General features: G+C 45.8%; 4 protein-coding genes across 4 annotated transcripts; 2 read left to right on the top strand and 2 right to left on the bottom strand.

The window, feature by feature from the left end:
* Positions 1-9,506: 9,506 nt before the first annotated feature.
* LOC107276974 (vesicle transport protein GOT1) lies at positions 9,507-12,085 on the bottom strand. The gene is made up of 7 exons (XM_015790198.3): positions 11,952-12,085; positions 11,744-11,817; positions 10,696-10,787; positions 10,521-10,601; positions 10,319-10,416; positions 10,098-10,179; positions 9,507-9,996 (listed from the first exon to the last, which is right to left on the bottom strand). Exons 2-7 carry the CDS (start codon positions 11,772-11,774, stop codon positions 9,958-9,960), a joined length of 423 nt encoding a protein of 140 aa, XP_015645684.1. The 5' UTR covers positions 11,775-11,817; positions 11,952-12,085; the 3' UTR covers positions 9,507-9,957.
* A 2,523-nt stretch (positions 12,086-14,608) lies between these two features.
* Positions 14,609-15,390, bottom strand: LOC4343788 (MFP1 attachment factor 1). The gene has a single exon (XM_015789710.3). It carries the CDS (start codon positions 15,327-15,329, stop codon positions 14,829-14,831), a length of 501 nt encoding a protein of 166 aa, XP_015645196.1. The 5' UTR covers positions 15,330-15,390; the 3' UTR covers positions 14,609-14,828.
* Positions 15,391-17,245: 1,855 nt separating this feature from the next.
* Positions 17,246-17,704, top strand: LOC107278381 (uncharacterized). The gene has a single exon (XM_066312043.1). It carries the CDS (start codon positions 17,311-17,313, stop codon positions 17,578-17,580), a length of 270 nt encoding a protein of 89 aa, XP_066168140.1. The 5' UTR covers positions 17,246-17,310; the 3' UTR covers positions 17,581-17,704.
* A 164-nt stretch (positions 17,705-17,868) lies between these two features.
* On the top strand, positions 17,869-19,428 carry LOC4343787 (uncharacterized). The gene is made up of 4 exons (XM_015790682.3): positions 17,869-18,049; positions 18,117-18,222; positions 18,329-18,436; positions 18,991-19,428. The coding sequence occupies exons 1-4, from the start codon at positions 17,955-17,957 to the stop codon at positions 19,090-19,092; spliced, it is 411 nt and encodes a 136-aa protein (XP_015646168.1). The 5' UTR covers positions 17,869-17,954; the 3' UTR covers positions 19,093-19,428.
* The last annotated feature ends 374 nt before the right edge of the window (positions 19,429-19,802 follow it).

Genomic DNA, 19,802 nt, shown 5'->3' with positions numbered 1-19,802 from the left:
ATTGTGCTGCCTCACAGAAAGAGTTTATATTTGGTCCCTCAACTCTGTGGGCTGTGTTTAAATGGCTGGAAATAAGTCTATTTTTGATCCCTCAACTCTGTGGGCTGTGTTTAAATGGCTGGAAATAAGTCTATTTTTGGTCCCTCAACTCTGTGGGTTGTGTTTAAATGGCTGGAAAATAAGTCTATTTTGTATACCTATTTTCTTGGGCCATGCCTTATACGATTATATAAGTCTATTTTTTGTCCCTATATTTTTTTTATTTGATCGGGCCGTGCCGGGCCGGCCCACCGTGCCGAGGGTGCAGCCCAGGCACGGCCCGGCTGTCGGGCCGGGCCGGCACGGGCACGACCCTAGTCGGGCCGAGCCGTGCTTGGGCCGGGCCAAAATTGCGGGCTTCGTGCCGGGCCGTGGGCCTCGGGCCATATGGCCATCTATAGCGGCAGGTGTGGCCGCAGGTTTTAGGTGATTTGGTAATTGAGGTTAGAGTCTAAGTGGAACTAGGAATTATATTCCTATTTTGTGTAGGATGTTGTCGGTATAAATAGAGAGAGAGGCTATGCCTTGAGGGTAAGCCAAGTTTGAAAGATTAGAGAGGGTTTCATGAGAAACTTGTAAGAGGTGTTGTGGCTGCACCTTGTGAACAATATACTTGAACAATAAATATCATATTTAATCATCAAGGCATAGACGATCTATTCCAGTTTTGTAAGTTTTACGTTTATGTTTGGTTTTGGCATTAGCTTGTGATTGTTCGTTTTGCTACGATTTTGTTCAAGTTAATCTATTCAAAATCTTTCTAATACTTTATAGATCAGATTTGGAAAGTTTTGGTGATTGATTCTTGTTAGATTTGAATTTGTTTAAGTTTTAGGTTTAGTTTAGATTTGCTAAAATTCCGAGACAGCTGACTTTCGAGGATGTTTTCTCTTAAACCGTTTATTACTTTGCAAATCCCTCCGGTGGAATTGTTCCTTGGTTTGTCTAGTTTATTCTGTCAAGTTTGCAATTCGATCCAACGGTTGGTTTAAGAGAAATCAAGTTTTTACAGAAGCATTATCAGGCTGTTTTTAGGGCTAACGGTCACTGCCGAGTGACCTGCAGTCAGACCGGCTAGGCTCGGTCAGAACGACTCTAGTAGGTCGGATAGTGTCGAAACATGAATTCGGCAATAATAAAAGGGGGTAGCGTACGAGACCTAAAGTGGATGGATGCAGAGACAAAGGATTTAGACAGGTTCAGGCCCTCTCAATGAGAGGTAATACCCTACTCCTGTTTGGGGATTTGAATCCGCCGGGTGTAGTATAGATCTGACGATCAGGTTGTCTCATGCCCTCTAGAGGGCCTCCTGCCCACCTTATATAGAATGGGGGGCAGGATTACAAGATAGAAACCTTATCCAATACGGTATCGGTTTCCTAACTCTACTTTACAATCTTATCAAACCAGGACTTTAGGCCGTTCCGTAATATACAAGGAAACGTAATACCCAAGTCATGATCTGTTACATATTTCATATATATAAGTTATCCCCTATAACTAGTCGGATAACCATGCCGTGTGGGTATGGGGTACCCATAATCTCCACAGTAGCCCCTGAGACCTTCACAGTCGAAAATATAATCTTCTCTCGAACTAGATTACTCCAAAGCCGAGTGCTTCAATCATCTTCGCCATGGTCTCCCGGGTACTTTTACCAAATTTGAAGACTGTGGAGGGCTGAAAAATAAAGTCAGGTGCATCGAATAGATGCACCTAATAGGTGTAGCCCCCGACTATGTGGTTAATTGAACCAACCAAACATATAGTCAAGGAATAAATAATCTAACCAACCGAGTGGTTTTGATAATTGTAATCAACCAAGTGACTTGATATCAACATATAGCATATGCGGTGTGAATCCCCGAATAATATGATCCAAGTGATATACCGACTGCTTGGCAAAATATAATGCGTACAACCTAAAGTTGACAACATTTTTGAAAGTTCACATAGCAAAACAACTATAAAGAAGCTTGAATGCTGTGAATAAAGAAATTTCCAAAGTATTGGGCATACGCCATGCGCACACTGCTTTAACAGATGTGCTTAAGTCCCTAAAAGACACATGGTTTCACCACACCCGGAAATATATGGCATATGTGGTGTAAAATCCGAGTAAATAAACTCATAAAGGATTTACCAACCGCCTGGAAAATGACCATAATATATAATCAGCCTAAGCCATAATATTGGTCAATAAAAATACACACTTACGTGGCAAAAAGCAATGATATTGTATCCAATCAATTGCTTAAAAACCCAAACAGCACCTTGACTTATATAAAAAAGTCAGCGGGACAGCTATATAAAGCTTTACTGTTTGACACCTTTTAAGATGCATTGTACCAACTCCTAAAAAGTTGAGTAACTGCGGTATAAAAGGATTTTAAGGTATTGGGCACTTGATCACGCGCACTTTGGCCTAAGCAAAAAGTGCCTAAGTCCCTAAAAGAACGTGACAGGCCACACCTGAAAATATGGGCTGCAGACATATTAGGCCTAGGCCAAAAAATATGCCTTCGACACCCTTTAAAGGATGACGCATGTAACATGCTCCCAAGTAATAAATCTTCCGGGTAATATAGACCAAGTGTAGCTCATATGAATAGCTTCTGATCTGAATGATTATCCCTTATGGGATACTCCAAAATAAATATAATAATTGAATCCCGACTGGCGCAAGTATTCGGTTGATAGCCCTTACGGGGAATAATAATTGGTCCAGCCTTTGAGCATAGAAAATAGACTCATGACTATGAATCCATGTGGAATGTATCCGGAACAAGTCCAAATTGGAGATATAATCCTCACGCTTGAGTTGATGAGCCCCTGAGCATATAGCTTGTCCTTCTGTCATAGTCAAAATTGTCTATTGGCAATAGCTGACGCAGTCGGCATGGAGATGAAATGACCAACATGAAGACGAAATTGCTCATCAGAAGTAACGGAAGATGTCAGTGGTAGTAAAGATGCCACCAATCAAATGTAATGAAGTTGCATAACCATGGAGGCGAAGAAACCAGTCGGCAACAGTCAGGTCAGCTAGCAGTGAAGATGTAGGCGCCCAACAACAACGAAAGAACAGTCGGTGGTGACAAAAGCAAACCGACGATGAAGACGTAGACGCGCATCAACGGTGATGGCGAAATCCACCAATCATGAAGATGAAGAAAATAATCGGCGGCGACAAACGCATCCGACGGTAATGATGATTAGCGGCAACAGAGATAGCCGACTATGATGACGAAGTTTCCCATCAACGGCAGCAGAGTATGCTATGTTGATGAGGCTTGACAAGATGTTGATGAAGATGACGATGTCGGTGATCCAGTCAATAGCGATGTAGCAGCCGATGATAACGATGAGATCCTCTATCGGCAGTTGCGTAGTAGGCCAACCGTGAAGACAAATAATTGGAGGAGAGTTGATGTTATTGCCCAACTCGTCTAAACCGAAATATTTGAAGTTGTTGAAGTAGAATGTCTGTTCCGAAGCAAAGATGAAGATAATGACTCCTGGAGTTGACTCGTTGGTTGATGAATTGATTTCTTCAGCTTGACATAAAATTTGTCAAATTTTGAGCCTTGTATTTGTGTAGCCCCCGACTCTTTGATTAGTTGGGAAACAACTGAACATAGAGTCGAGAACTGTAGCTTCTTGTCGTCGAATAGTCATTACTTGATTGAAGGTATGTGTTGAAGATGTCCAAGTAGAAATCCTGAATATTGGAGAGCCACTTGTTGTAGTAAAATAACATGGCATTGCATGCCGAGATGTCGAGGTTCACAAAGACGTCGTGGTTGGTGAAGTAGTAAAACTTGCGAAGTAGCAGCAATAGAGTTTGCCGGTGCCGAAGATAATAAATATGAAGTCGCTCTACCATGATGACAAAGTTGCATCGCCGTGATGAAGTGAACACGAGTCGGCGGCAACAGAAGCAAACTGGTAGTGAAGACGCAGTTGTGAAGATAAAAGCACCAGTCGACGGCGGCATAACACGAGTCGGCGGCAGAAAACGATGATGTCCATCAGTAGTGGTAGCTGTATAAACCAGACGTAGAGGCGAGGGCACTAGTCAACAGCAGACGAGATGACCGGCGGTGAAGAAGATAAGGCTAATCAACACTGGTAGAATCATGTAGCCATGGAAGTGAAGAAACCAGTCGGCAGCCATGGCAAACGTAGGCAGCTTGTGTTGAAGATACTGATGCCTATTAGTAGTGACAGCGATGTAGCCAGCCGTGAAGAAGATAGCATCAGTTGGCGTTATAACAGGCCAGCCGTGCAGGCGGTGACACCAGTCAGCGGCGGATGCGGTGGCCGGTCGGTGAAGACGTAGACGCCCACCAACGGCAGCATAATAGGCCAGCCGTGCAGGCGGAAACACCAGTCGGAGGCGGCGAAGGCAAGCCGGTCGGTGAAGACGTAGACGCCCAACAACGGCGGCATAATAGGCCAGCCGTGCAGGCGGAAACACCAGTCGGCGGCGGACGAGGCGGCCGGTCGGTGAAGACGTAGACGCCCAACAACGGCGGCATAATAGGCCAGCCGTGCTGGCGGAAACACCAGTCGGCGGCGGCGAAGGCAAGCCGGTCGGTGAAGACGTGGACGCCCAACAACAGCGGTCATAAAGGCCAGCCGTGCAGGCGGAAACACCAGTCGGCGGCGGCAAAGGCAAGCCGGTCGGTGAAGACGTAGACGCCCAACAACAGCGGCATAAAGGCCAGCCGTGCAGGCGAAAACACCAGTCGGCGGCGGACGAGGCGGCCGGTCGGTGAAGACGTAGACGCCCAACAACGGCGGCATAATAGGCCAGCCGTGCAGGCGGAAACACCAGTCGGCGGCGGACGAGGCGGCCGGTCGGTGAAGACGTAGACGCCCAACAACGGCGGCATAAAGGCCAGCCGTGCAGGCGGAAACACCAGTCGGTGGCGGCGAAGGCAAGCCGGTCGGTGAAGACGTAGACGCCCAACAACGGCGGCATAAAGGCCAGCCGTGCAGGCGGAAACACCAGTCGGCGGCGGCGAAGGCAAGCCGGTCGGTGAAGACGTAGACGCCCAACAACAGCGGCATAAAGGCCAGCCGTGCAGGCGAAAACACCAGTCGGCGGCGGACGAGGCGGCCGGTCGGTGAAGACGTAGACGCCCAACAACGGCGGCATAATAGGCCAACCGTGCAGGCGAAAACACCAGTCGGCGGCGGACGAGGCGGCCGGTGGTGATGTTCTGACTGATCCATTCCTAGAGCGTAAGAGATAAGCTTAAAGCCATGAATCCCTTTTATGCATATCTGGATCTGGATCCTGCAGAACAAACATATAGGATGAGTAGTATCTGATATAAATATAATACTCGAGAAAAAATCAAGTATTTTAAAATATTTATAAATATGTATTTCTCCTCTTGTCAATTTTGATTTCCCCGAGCAGTTGACTCATTACGTTTAAACGCTCTGCCCAACTAGTCATAGCCACCAAGCACTGGGAGTCGGCCTAAGCACTTCCCAAACATGCATATGAGTGACATGAGTTCGTCATTAATGGAACAAAGTTTCACGGATCGGAGTTTACTACTCGGGTACTTTTGCAATTATTAAGAGCAGAAAATAAATTTATCTCATCTCTATGCTTTTGATTTATTCCGAATAATACTTAGCACCTTGCGTTACTCGGTCCATCCAACGAGCCCCCGGGTGCTAGGAATCGGCCCAAAGGCAACCATCCATTGGCAAACCAAACGGAAAGCATAGGAAGATAGAACTCCATAACTCGATAGGTACTTTTGTACTCAGATTATGTCGCAAGCAATCAAGATAAATATTATAAAAAATATGATATAACATCTGTAGCCCCCGACTCACTACTCAATGGAAGACCAATTGGTGTAGTGAGGCAGAGGAAAAGGAAAAATATCATATAAAGAATAAAATAAATGATGACTTAGCTTTGTAATATTCCCCTTGGTGATGGCGGAAGTGGCCAATGTGGGAACAAAGTCGTCCATCAATAACAATGAAGACACCAGTCGGCGGCGACGAAGGCGGTCGACGGTGAAAGCGAAGATGCCCACTAATGGCGGCATAATAGGTCAGCCGTGTAAGCGGAAACACCAGTCGACGGCAGCGAAGGTGAGCCAACGGTGAGGATGTAGACATCCAACAACGGCGGCATAATAGGCCAGCCGTGTAGGCGGAGGCACCACTCGGCGGCGACGGAGGCAGGCCGGCGGTGAAGTCGTAGACGCCCAACAGCGGCGGCATAATAGGCCAGCCGTGTAGGCGGAGGCACCACTCGGCGGCGACGGAGGCAGGCCGGCGGTGAAGTCGTAGACGCCCAACAGCGGCGGCATAATAGGCCAGCCGTGTAGGCGGAGGCACCACTCGGCGGCGATGGAGGCAGGCCGGCGGTGAAGTCGTAGACGCCCAACAGCGGCGGCATAATAGGCCAGCTGTGTAGGCGGAGGCACCACTCGGCGGCGACGGAGGCAGGCCGGCGGTGTAGATGACGATGCCCATCAACGGTGGTGTGACCAACCGACCGTATAGGCGGGGACACCAGTCGGCGGCGACGGAGGCAGGCCGGCGGTGTAGATGACGATGCCCATCAACGGTAGTGTGACCAACCGACCGTATAGGCGAGGACACCAGTCGGCGGCGACGGAGGCAGGCCGGTGGTGAAGTCGTAGACGCCCAACAGCGGCGGCATAATAGGCCAGCCGTGCAGGCGGAAACACCAGTCGGCGGCGGCGAAGGCCAGCCGGTCGGTGAAGACATGGACGCCCATGAACGGTGGTGTGACCGACCAACCGTATAGGCGATGACACCAGTCGGCGGCGACGGAGGTAGGCCGGCGGTGAAGTCGTTGTTGCTATCAGCAATGGCGGTGGCGAGGACAAGCCGGCGGAGTGGACTCGCGGCCGATCGACCGGAAAGCTGAGACGCCTCGAGTCCATGACCAGCATCAATCGCCTCAATAGTGCCGCGTAGTTATATGCGAACAACAACAAAAAATAGCAAGAAATTAATCTGAGATTAAAAATCAATATGATAAATAATGATAAAAATCAGATTGAGTTTCCCCCTGACTGATTTGGATCAAGTCAGAGAAGAGGAGCTTGAAGAAGTGGTCGACGGAAAGGAAGTGAAAACTCCCAAAGCGAAAGCGAAGTCGGCGACTCATGAAATTGATTCCATCGCGCTCGTTGATAGGAAACTCGACGCAACCCCTACCTGGCGCGCCAACTGTCGAAACATGAATTCGGCAATAATAAAAGGGGGTAGCGTACGAGACCTAAAGTGGATGGATGCAGAGACAAAGGATTTAGACAGGTTCAGGCCCTCTCAATGAGAGGTAATACCCTACTCCTGTTTGGGGATTTGAATCCGCCGGGTGTAGTATAGATCTGACGATCAGGTTGTCTCATGCCCTCTAGAGGGCCTCCTGCCCACCTTATATAGAATGGGGGGCAGGATTACAAGATAGAAACCTTATCCAATACGGTATCGGTTTCCTAACTCTACTTTACAATCTTATCAAACCAGGACTTTAGGCCGTTCCGTAATATACAAGGAAACGTAATACCCAAGTCATGATCTGTTACATATTTCATATATATAAGTTATCCCCTATAACTAGTCGGATAACCATGCCGTGTGGGTATGGGGTACCCATAATCTCCACAGATAGACTGGATTACGTGTGTTCCATTGGTTTTTAAGGTTGGGGTGTGTTTTGATCTATTAAGATTCAATTATTTGACTTCCGCTGATGTAATCTACCATTCAACATCTCTCTCATAGACTTGGTTACTTGTGTTCGATCCAACATATACCACGTGAAACAACCACCCAATACTATGAGCACCAAGGCAGTGTGCCATGTCGTCGTCGACATCGAGCTCCAAGACGTAGCCCGCGGCGGCACTGCTGCTACTACTACCAACTGCTGCGCGGTGTGTGTGGAGCCATTAGAGTGGGTGGCGATCGGGCCATGCGGCCACCGCTGTGTTTGCGCGAGATGCATTGTCCAGGTCCGCTTCGTCAGCGAGGACAGGCGCTGTCACGTGTGCAGAGCCCCCTGTCCTCTCGTCGTCGTCATCAAGGGGCACTGCATCAACGGCGCCGATATCCTCGCTGAGCTGCCATCATCACCGTCCATGATAACTAGACAGGGTAGAGTGGACAACTTCTGGTTCAACGTCGACACGGCGGCCTACTTCGCCGATGAGCAGCAATTCAAGGTGGCGAGGATTGCTTGCGTTAAAAAGTCCTTTTATAAGCCCAAGGTACGTCCTTTAAATTGTTGTTGAGATAGTAATTAATGAAAGATTAATCACTAATTAATCTTTGTTTAGCACTTCTGCTAACTAATAATATGGAAAAGTTAATCACTTCGATTTGTGGTCTTGTTATACAAAATATACGATAAATAAATGAAATTTATGAACCTTTACAGTATAATAAACGCCATTACTGCACATCCTTTACAAAATAAATAAAATAAATTTTCCGAATCTTTAATTTACAAATTACAAATACACAAAGGTTATCTAATTTATGCGTGGCCAAACTTCATGACATTATTTTTTTTTGTCTGTTTGTAGGAGTGGTGGTATTTCCTACTCGTCTATGTTCCTTTTATGTTTGCAGGAGAAGCCATAGGCGCGACGTGTGCTGGAAGAACGAGTCATATGTGGTTGAAAGTGATAATCTATCTCGTGTCAACATGTGTTGCACTGTTGTTTGCTAGTTATTTTTGGTTCATGGCACGGTTTTCAAGTCAGGCTGTAAAATCATGAGTATACTAGTACATATACGTGCAATGCACGTTTTTCTCTATATATTACTATTAGGATGCAAAATAATCACCTTCAAAAATAAGTATATTCCTATAAAATCATAGGAGAAAGGTATATTTTAATATTTTTTTTCCTCAATTCTGTATGCGTCATTCAAATTCCCCAGCGACGCTGATGGTTTAGCTGACTTTGGTTTCGTAGTTTACCTTGTTCATTTTGTGGCATTTTACTCTTCTTTACCAACTATAGTTGATATTGGTGTAATAAGGAGCAAATTGGTATGGCCAAGGGAATCATTTTTTAGCACGGTATGGCCAAGGAACTGGTCGAGGAAGATTGGTTTAGCATTCAGAAGCCTGAACACGTAGGAACTCAGGTCTTTCTGAAACTGATACATTCTGCTTTCCACTGATGTCAGTATCCTATTATCCTATATACGTTGTGGTGCTGATGGATTAGTTGATTTTTGATTTCTTAGTTTACCTTGTTCATTTTGTGATATTTCACTCTATTGTTTCTCAATTATACTATTATAGTTGTTCTGTGCGACAAAAGATTCATGCAGAAAAGATCGAATTATTTGCGTAGAAAAATAGAAACTCGAAGGATTCTAGAACGTCATACAGTAAAAAAATGAACGGTAAGTCAGATTGATTCTACTGAAAGTCATATGGTAAAAATATGATTCTACTAAAAGTCATTTGGTAAAAACATGAACAGTAAAAATATGAACGTCATAAGGTAAAAACATGAACGTCATACGTAGCACCGGAACTGAAAGCTTTTGCTACTCAGTAATATTCCCGTAGGATGACCTACAAATCAATTACTAGCAATCAACCAATCGTGCAATGAGCATAGCCATATGTACGATGACTACCCTCTCTACCCATTAACAAGCAAGAAAGTCTTTCTAGTTTCTACGAACAACTGGGCAACTGGCGAGCGTAGTAACGAGGTCTTTGAGGCAGGGTACTGGTAGCAGAGACACAAGATTCACATACCAGCAGCACCAACGAATCACAAGCTAACCAGAAAAAACCGCATGTATCGCTCTAAGTTTCTTTGGAGGTGACCCGGCATCCCTTGGAGTGATCCAGCTCCAGCAGCAAAGCGACGATCACACCGGGACTCGTCTTCCCCTGAACCTAGTGATCAGCTGCAAATTTGTAAACAGGAACAACCATAAGAACAGAGACTATGAATCTACGACGACAAGCAGGGAGTTTAAGCACATCCGGTGGTGACTTATAGCCGTACCGAAGTCACAAGAGGGTGGTGGAATATCCAACCGAAGGTGGGGCTCTTTTGCAGGTAAACAGCAGCAGTTGGCCAGAAGCCTCTGTGATGAAAATTCAGAAGCACACACAGTCAGATTCGGATACAGACTCCAGGTGTTCCATTTCACAATGCACATGACCTAGAGACAGGTGATTATTATGATCATGTTTCAGAATGGAAACACCATAGAGTTTACTGACCTGAAGAGCTTGACGAAGCCGTATGCCTCTGCCAGCATGCCAAAGAACGGCCAACCAATAAGGACCAGGAAGAAGCCAATTCCAAAAGCAATCGAGCCCTGTACAATGAGGTAGATTTTTCATATCATAATGGACCTCTAATAGAACTGGGAACTGAAATAGCACAGTCTTCATGATGAATGGAGTTTGCAATGGTACAGACCTTGTGATTCTTAGGCTTGGTGAAGAACTGCACGGTTGACTTCGGTCCAATGGTCAGTGAAACACCAGACACAAACAGAATCTGCAACATGGCATACGCACACCAATTAGTGATCAGGATGAGGTTACAGTGAAGCATCAATCAGGATTCAGCCATTCAGGAAAGTGAATCTTACGTTTCCTATTGCAAGGAACCCCTTGTCAAACAGCATGATGATCCCAAGAAACGAGAACAGAACTCCGAACCCAGATAAGCCCAGCCCAATCTCTGTTGAAAACAAAAGTGATGAAATGGTTGAGCTAGTGAGATGCATACACATTGTACAATACGTCAATACCTCACAGTTGCAAGAAAAAAATGTAAAAAGTTAAATTAGGCAGGTAAATTGAAGAACGTGTATTGTATTATTTAGCTACTATTAGATGGACCTCCTGTTCAAAAACATGACGCGTTGCGAATTTGATATAAAACATATGAAATGATAAACTGACAATATGCTATCTCAGCTATGGACGACCATGACCGAAATTTCATCTAGTTCTGAAAATATCGACACCTGAAACTTTCCCAACCTGAATAGATTTCAAGTTGCTAACCGGAACTTATTTGCTCAGAAATTTAACTTCGGTGTGCAGAGAGGCAGTGCTAATTATTTGCCATATACAATAGTAGCACAACAAATTGCTTCTACTTAAAAAAAACAGTAATGGAAAATTCACCACAGTCCACAGTAACCAAGGACATTATGTTTGTAAACAAAACTTGAAGCGAAACTCCGGAAATTTGGCGAGGTTTGTCTCACCAAACAAACACCGATTACCGGTGATTTGAACCCAGGAGTCACAGATTCGATCGGACATAGTTTTTTTTTTTCAGCATTTTAAACTATCAAACACGACCAATCATGCTGCAAAAATGACAGCATTTCGCAAGGCTATCGACAGGGGAACAGATTAGCGCATGATCGAGCACGCAAAGCTACAAGGAGACACGCGGCATATGCATCTTCCACCAAACAACTCGTAGAGAACAGCGGGAAAACGTGAAAGCAAATACTGGAGTACTACGTTCCCATCTCCCACCAAACGGTTCATAAATCGCACGGGAAAAAAACGGAAAGCGACGCAAACGCGGGCCAAATCCTACACCAAACCGCTCACAAATCGCGCGAAAAATCAAAGGGAGAAGAGGAGGAGGAGGAGGGTGGTTGTCGAGTCGCGTACTCTTGAGTTCACTCATCTCGAAGGAAACCATCCCACCCGCCGCTGAGTTCAACTTCAACCCGCGCCGTCACCGTCTGCAAGAGCAAAACAAAGCACCCAAAAAAAAAGTTAATCGAACTACTCGCGCGGAATGCCGCTGCGGCGAATCGCGATCAACCAGCGCGATCGAGCAGGACGACGGTTTCCCGAGCGATCAGAGCGCACGCACCTCTCCCTCCCGGATGGATCGCCGCGCACTCGAGCGAGGACGCGGAGCAACTGGCGAGAGAGGAAGGCGAGGAGAGCAGAGAGCAGAGAGAGAGGCGAGGAAGAGATTTTGATTTTCGAATGGGGGCGCCGTTTGCCTCGAACTCGCTCGCCGACCAGGGTCTTATTGCACCGGGTGGTGGTGACGTGGCCGGGTCGGCGCGGGCGAGGAGGTCGGAAGCTTCGATCGGACGCGCCGGGTTCCGAGTTTCCGACCCGAGCCGGGCGGAGGCGGCGGCGTTGGCGACGGTTGCGTTGGTGTGTCCGCGCCTACTGGAATCTTCCGGGATGCCGAGTGACTTGCTCGTGAAGTTTAGGACCAGGATTAGAGATTTCTTAGGCCTGAGGCATTTTGCGATTGATCGATGAGGGCACCTGGCCAATGGCTTCAGTCCACGTGGACCACTTTCTTTTTTTTTTGCTTGTTTGGAGGACGACGCCTTTTCCCACGTGTGCTTAGCTCCGGCAATGGAATCTGGGTGATGGACTATCTTCGTTTATGCTTATGCTTATCATTCAAAATTTGAATTTTTAACTTTAAATTTAAAGCTGATTTTAAGGTTTTTTTCATCGAAGTTTATTTTTCAGTCTTTATTTTTAGATCGCTGAGAACACATATATAAAAGTTTTATTTACAAATTACTTTCCGTTTATAAATATGTCGTTTCGCTAAAATAAGCGAAACGGTGGCTCCGCTGAAATCTAAAGTAACACCTGAACTGTCACCTCTAATGATTAGTAACAGCGACAGAAGAGTCGACCAATTTGGTTTTCGTTCACGGTCACCGGGAGATACTCCCTCCCCCAAAATACTCCCTAAAAAAATAGAGCTATATATTCGTATTTTATGGATAAAGCAGAAAAAATACAATATAATAACTCGGGAAATAAACAGTCACGCCAAGCGTCTACAACACGAACACCCAATACTAGGAATAAACAGGTTGCAACATCCAAACGCACTATTCTCCATCCACGTGAAGTACTAAGTACTCTTTTCGTCCCCATATATAATAACCTAGAATAAAATTGGTTAGGACATATCCTAAGTTGCTATATTTTGAAATGAAGGGAGTAGATGGTAGTTATGTGCCTAATACAGGCTTATTTCATTTAATCCCTTTATGAGGTAATAACAAGCCCTTTGAGAGTTACCACGGAGGTAACCACTGCAGTAAGTGGAATAGCTAATGCAAATATGCAATTGTCTTGTTTTATCATGAGCTCACACTTGTGGAAAAACATGGCAGAAATGACCGGAATGCCATTCAACACAACATAACAACTGAAGATTTCAAGTGTTATATCTTGCTCAGCACAGCTGAGAACTTTTAGAGGCCTTCAGGCATCCAGATCAGCACCTTTAAATGAGCAATGAGAGATTGGTGACTGAAGGACAGATGTGACCAAAAATGTGTTTTTCAGAGTAATATATATATATATGCACTGCATAAATCTAAAAATAGCCAAACCAAAAGAACGCACACAGCTATTTGAGCTACCAAACATGTGAAGTGAGAACAACTTCGACATGACTGCTGGCATTTTTCCTTTTCCTTTTTTTCTTTCTTCTTTTCAAATACCATGTTCTTCATGAATATGACACAGCACCAGGTAGGCAGGTAGTACAATGAAAGAATGGACCTTCAAGTAAATATAAGCAGTGCATGCAAATAAGATGTAGCCATCATCAGTATTTACAGGTGCTGATACTACATACTAGTCCCATTGCAGCAAACAATTCTTTAAGCAATGCAACTGCTTGAAAGTCTATCAGAATATCATGAAAATGGATACCCTACACTCCTACAGACAGGGAAAATTCATAATATCAAGTAATTTAACTCAGATCATCCAAAGTAAATACAAGCAGAATAAATACCATTGTGCTTTATGGACTCTAGCTGAAATTCATAACAGATAGTCAGGCCCACAGAATTGGTTCCTTTTCCAATCTAGTAATGCAATCTAGGTCCATGTGGTGAAATTCATTTTGCTGGTGGTACGTTCCACATTTCAGACAGCACAAAAATGGGTGAAAAGAATAGCAGAGGGTAAAAAAAAAGAGATGGCAAACTGTAGTTTTCATCCAGGACAAACCATAAGCCCAAAACTGTCTTATAATTTCAAATCCTCATTATGTAATCTAACTTTGCAAATGAGAGTAACAATCCCCTGGAGAGAGAAATGTACTATGCCTTCATGTCCTTGCAGTTTGATATTCTTCATTGAAATGCCACCCGCTGCATAGCTTAACATCCAATGCTCGTTGAATCAACTTCGATAAACACCTCTTCCAATTTATGAAGGACCACGTAACTTGTTATAAGATTTCATAGGCCTGTTTAGATCATTAAGATTGAACTAGGTAGTTCCCTTTCTTCTGCTACCAGTCTACAACTACAGATCCAGATACCAAACCAAATCATAGTAAGAAGTAAGAACTGGCAGAGTTCAAGTACCCAGGTTTAAATTAAATGCACAATAATACTGCATACTCCTGGAACTCTGGAACCACTAGTATTACATTTCAACTGCATTCAGCTAAATAATCAGAACATATGAGCTCATGCAACCATGCACAAACAGATTCAAGAATAGCCTTATACATATCACATATGCGAGGGCAAACATGCACCTATGATATAGCTTAAACATTTGTAACAAGGTACCAGGTTCAAGTAACAAACATCAATTCATCATCTCAAGCACACATTCCTAATACTTATATAAAGGTACTAGTGATCATAAGCGGAGGAAATCATGAATAATCTCCAAGGAAATGCCAAAATAGCAGCAGTTCTTTGGTGGATCTAAGCGCAGGGCCAAACCAAACACCTTACTCCTCCGCTGGAGCAGGAGCAGCAGCAGCCTCCGACTCGGACGCGGCCCCCTCCGCGGGCGCCGCCGCTGCCGGAGACGGAGCGGCGCGGGACTTGGCGAGCTCGAGGAGGCGGCGGCTGACCTCCTTGGAGTACGCCTGCAGCACCTCGATCCCGTCCTCGACGGAGGCCGGGGCGGCGGCGGCGGACGACGACTCGGTGACGGCGGCGTAGGCCTCGGCCTCGACCGCGGCGGCGGCGCGCCCGGCCTCGGCCTCCGGGACGGCCCCGTAGCGCTGGGAGAGGATGCTGGGCGCGACCAGCGTCTGCACGAGGCGGCGCACCACGGCGTCCCGCGTGCGCTGCGACGGGGGCCAGATGCTGAGCGACGGGAGCAGCGCCTCCGCGGCCTTGGCGGCTGGTGCCGCGGAAGCTGCGGCGGCGGCGGAGCCTCCCTCCGCGGCCGACGCGTGCTGGCTCCCCTCGGCGGCGGCGGCGCTGGGGGCGTCCTCCGCCATGGCTGCGGGTAAGTGGGAGATGGAGAGGGGAGAGATCTGTGGCGTGGAGAGGGGAGAGACCGAGAGAGAGAAAAGAGGCTGTGCCGGTCGGAGACTTGGAGGGTGGGGTTCGATTTGGTTCGCTTCGCTTCTAGAAGATCTCCGGAAGGTGAACGCGCATTTCGAGATGGGCTTAAGTTGGGCCATGGATGGGATGGGCCTGGCCCAATATGCAGACCTTACAGGAAGAAAGGAAGCCCAGTATCATGCCAGGCTGGACTTGGGCTGATACTACCTTGAACTGTGCTACTACTCCCTCCGTCTCATCTTAAGTCTAGTTTCAAATTTCCGTGTTCAATCTTTGATCGTCCGTCTTATTTAAATTTTTTTAAAAAACAAGTTACACATAAAATATTACTCATATTTTATCATCTAATAACAATAAAAATACTAGTCTAAAAAATCTCAAATAAGATCAAATGTTGGATATGGAAATTCACAACTGCGCTTAAAATCGGATGGAGGGAGTACACTTTTCTTCTCTCTCTCGTTTTCCAATAGCATTGGTTTTTTCTTTGATCACGTATACTTTTGTGTTGTTTCCGTTGGAGGCAGCCCAAAAGAATTATCGGTCTATCAAGTGGAGTGTAGTTCAAAGGAGACCCAAACTTTGCAATACCGTAGCTCCCTGATCTGCCGTTTTACTGTTGTTCGGTTTCATTAGGAAGGACACTTAGTTAACCTTCATTTCAATAAGGATGGCTCTTTGCTCTCAGTTCTTATCATTCGGCGATGTAACGGGATTTAATCCCATCAACTTTGTCCTTGCTTTATAAAAGTTTATGTGTTTCAAAAAAGAAAAAGAAGATAATGCAGCATTGGCAAGCTGAAAACCCCAGTGATTCTCAATGCATTATCTCCACTGATAATGCAACAGTGACATACCGTCACTCTAATCACGTACTACTACTACAAGCATAATAAGATTCAGCAAACAAAACTTGTGACAGGACCAGGCATTCATGTGTTCCTGTCTCCTCTCCGCTCTCCAGCAGCAGTGGACACAATCCAACACGCACAAGTGCACAAAACAACTCCCAGCGTTAGCTGCCCGATGCAAATGGAAAGCTGAGCCCTCGGTGCAGCAAGCAGAGGAACTGCCCGTGCTGGTTGTTTGGTTCGGTAAAAGTTGAGAAAAAAGAAGCTGCAGGCAATGGCAGGGCAAAATGGCCATGGCAGTGCAGCAGCATGCAGGGCATAGGCTTTGGAGCTCAAGGCCTTTCTCTTGTGGAAAGCCGTGTCCCCTGTTTCCCGGGCCAATTCACCTGCTCCCAATTACTACTAATCATCTGTCGCTAACCTCCAATTCTGCACTAACTAACCCCCTTCTAAAAGTAATGACACGCCAAAAAGGTTGCGTCATTTGGGACTCAGATGCCTCAATTTCTGAAGATTAATGTATATGATCAGTTTGTTACTAGCCAATTTCTGAAGCTTAGCGTGTATATGTTCTTTGTGTTTTTCAGAATGTGACAGAAAGAAGAAGCAGATGAAATGATGAATCTTCTGCTACTGTGTTTCTTTCTTTCTCTGCTTCTGATTTTTTTTCAAAGATGGCACTGCTACTGCTAGGAGTAGCATGCAGTTTGTCTTTTCGAGTCATGCGGTGCAAAGTTGACAAAATGGCAAATGATTGTGCATTAGCTCCTACACCTCATCACTAGGGCAGAAAAGGGCTTTTCACCTTTGAATTTTTTTGACTGTTGCTCTAATCACCATTACTAATCTTCAATGTGCCAATGTGAGCACCACTTTGCCAAGTTGTTAAGCTTAAACATCCCAGTAATAAAACTCTCTCTCTGCTGCTGCTCTCTAATCAGTAACCAGTAGTACACTGGTAGTAGTACTTCAGTTCTGATAGATAGACTGATACTGCTACTCTGCATTAGAAGATTCAGACAAGTGCAGCTTCTCTGATAGATACAGTAAACTCTGTCCCTCCATGCAGGAGATGGCCAGCCAAAGGCTACTGCTCCTCCTCGCCGTCCTGCTCCTGACATTGCTCGCCGCGACGACGGCGGTCGTCGGGGGACACGGCGGTGACGACGTCGCCGGCGCCGAAGAAGCGAAGCCGCCGGACGACGACGGGGCGGCGGCGAAGCTCGACGTGCGGGCGAGGAGGTGGCCGCGGTTCCCGGCGACGGACGGGCAGCTGGTCCGTGGCAGCGCGCGGCGAGTGCCCAACTCGTCGGACCCTCTCCACAACCGCTGATGTGATTACGGCATTCTCTGCCGATTGCCACTCTGTTCTTAGCGTTTCTTGCGTTAGATTCTCCATGTTTTTTGTCATAACATCGGTTATGATGTAGATCATGGCACTATGTTTGTTCAGAGAATTGAAATGCGTATAGAAGTACATGATTTTGATTTTTTTTTATCTAGCTTCGATTGGCACCTCGAGTGTTTGTAATCAGAAATTAATCAAGATTTTTGCGTGTTTTGTCCGCTTTTGCATTCGATTTTCTTTGATGAACTGAACTGCCCTGACATGGTGGAGCCCACATGTAAGTCTCCATCCTTCCTCTATCACTGCGTCAAAACGTCGAACACCTTGCGCGCGCCACCGCCACCGCAACCGCCGCCGCAATGTCCGTCACCGCCGGGGTCGCCCTCGCCGTCGCCGACGCGGTGTGGGCGGAGATCAGGTCCGCGGGCCAAGCCTCCGACGAGCACCTATCCATGTGAGTAAAACCAAGCGCCCGCCGCCTCGCTCCCTCCTCTTCCTTGACCTCGGTTGCTTCGAAACAGCCTCGAGGCCTTGTTCGGCAAGAACATGGTGCGCGCCTGCAAGATCCTCGACGAGGGCGGCGTCCGCCGCGTCACCGGCGCGCCCAGCGGCCGCTCGCTCTTCCTTGTCAGCTCCCCCATCTCTCGATTCCTCCTGTTCTTCTTCGTGTCACAGCCAAAAGTGAGTGAGTGAGGATTTGCCTGACCTAGGGTTTTGCGTCTCGGCGATTCAGGTGATGGGGGAGTCGAGGAGGAAGGAGGAGTACATCTGCTTCCCAGAGCACCTCTGCACCTGCTACTCCTTCTTCTACGACATCGTCGGCCGCGGCGAGCAGCTCTGCGTAAGTGTGGCATTCTGACCTGCTGCTGTTACTGCATCTGAATCCGTACATCTTTCAATCAGGCACACTGAATTTCATGGACACAAGAAACGGATAACCTATAAACACAAAAGAAACATGGCACCATTGCAATTGCAATTATCAGCTACTACTGAAGTACTGAGTACTGAAATGCTTTTTTTTTACTGTTTTATTTTGACTGGTTACTGAAATGCTTGTTGATCTCTTTTGCATAGTAATTGCTTTAATTTTGTTTCTTCATGGCGCTATTACAATTGCAACTATCAGCCCGCGGCTACTGAATATTGAGATGCTTGTTGATCTCTTTTTCATGGACTAGTTGCTTTTGTTTCTTCATATGGTGCTATCGCAGTTGCAATTATCAGCTCGTGACTACTGAGTACTGGAATGCTTGTTGATCTCTCTTTTCATGGAGTAATTGCTTTTGTTTCTTCATCGCGCTATTGCAATTGCAATTATCGGCTCGTGACTACTGAGTATTGAGATGTTCGTTGATCTCTTTTTCATGGACTAATTGCTTTTTTTTTCTTCAGTGCAAGCACCAGTTAGCAGCCCGACTTGCGGAGGCCGTCAGTAAGCACCAGGACATTGAGGTAACCGATGAGGAGTTGGCCCACATGCTTGCTAAACTCTGAAAGTTTCAGAATTTCGGTACTTCAGCAATGCACATGAAGTTTGGGACGAATTGATTTTTAAGAAGGATTCTAACACTAGTACCGTTGTGCAAAATGACTGATCTCAGTGCAAAGAACTGAATGATGCTTGCTATATAATATCAGCTAGATGAGTTATCCTCGAATATTAGGCGTTCTCATGTAGCTGACAGGTATAATGTGAGGCGTCATGGTTTTATCATTTTGTTGTTATGCTTGTTGTTGTATTGAATGTTAATTAGCTTCAAGAATGAGGGGAAATGTGTGATATTCTTCATTCTTGTGAAGAGATTTATAAATTTGTTCCTTTGTTACTGAGTTACCCTGTTGCCCTCCTTTTTAGTTACTATCTTATCTTATTTTAGACAAATTGTTCCTTCTCTCTAGTATTGCTTTAGTAACAGGGGAAATATGAAAAGGTATTACACAATGCCGCGTGATTATGAACTTTTAGTTTTTTCTAACAATATTACACGTATTGAGAATTCTGACTGTATGGATCTTCATGAATAGATATCATAATAACAACATACGTAGTACAAAGATATGAATGCTAAATCAGGAGATCCTAATTGTCCAAGTCTTAGGCCACAGGTTTCACAGTACTTAAGCAAGTACGTTGTACTAGTTAGTTTCAGAATTGAACATTTCATGCAAACAACATTTACGACTAGCTTAAGAATAAATACTGA

Source organism: Oryza sativa, chromosome 7, assembly GCF_034140825.1.
Source record: "Oryza sativa Japonica Group chromosome 7, ASM3414082v1".
Classification (NCBI taxonomy): Eukaryota; Viridiplantae; Streptophyta; class Magnoliopsida; order Poales; family Poaceae; genus Oryza; species Oryza sativa.
Note: the sequence above shows the minus strand (reverse complement) of the source record. Positions and strands in the feature narration are given on the sequence as shown.

Bases quoted from the DNA above. Each gene is read 5' to 3' on its own strand.
- LOC107276974 (XM_015790198.3), bottom strand. From the start codon at position 11,774: ATGGTTTCCTTCGAGATGAGTGAACTCAAGA. The intron at 10,788-11,743 runs GTACGCGACTCG...TGTTTTCAACAG, and splicing joins CGAGATGAGTGAACTCAAGA to AGATTGGGCTGGGCTTATCT. The intron at 10,180-10,318 runs GTCAGTAAACTC...TTTTCATCACAG, and splicing joins GGCTTCGTCAAGCTCTTCAG to AGGCTTCTGGCCAACTGCTG.
- LOC4343788 (XM_015789710.3), bottom strand. From the start codon at position 15,329: ATGGCGGAGGACGCCCCCAGCGCCGCCGCCGCCGAGGGGAGCCAGCAC.
- LOC107278381 (XM_066312043.1), top strand. From the start codon at position 17,311: ATGCAGGAGATGGCCAGCCAAAGGCTACTGCTCCTCCTCGCCGTCCTG.
- LOC4343787 (XM_015790682.3), top strand. From the start codon at position 17,955: ATGTCCGTCACCGCCGGGGTCGCCCTCGCCGTCGCCGACGCGGTGTGG. The intron at 18,050-18,116 runs GTGAGTAAAACC...GCTTCGAAACAG, and splicing joins TCCGACGAGCACCTATCCAT to CCTCGAGGCCTTGTTCGGCA. The intron at 18,437-18,990 runs GTAAGTGTGGCA...TTTTTTCTTCAG, and splicing joins GCCGCGGCGAGCAGCTCTGC to TGCAAGCACCAGTTAGCAGC.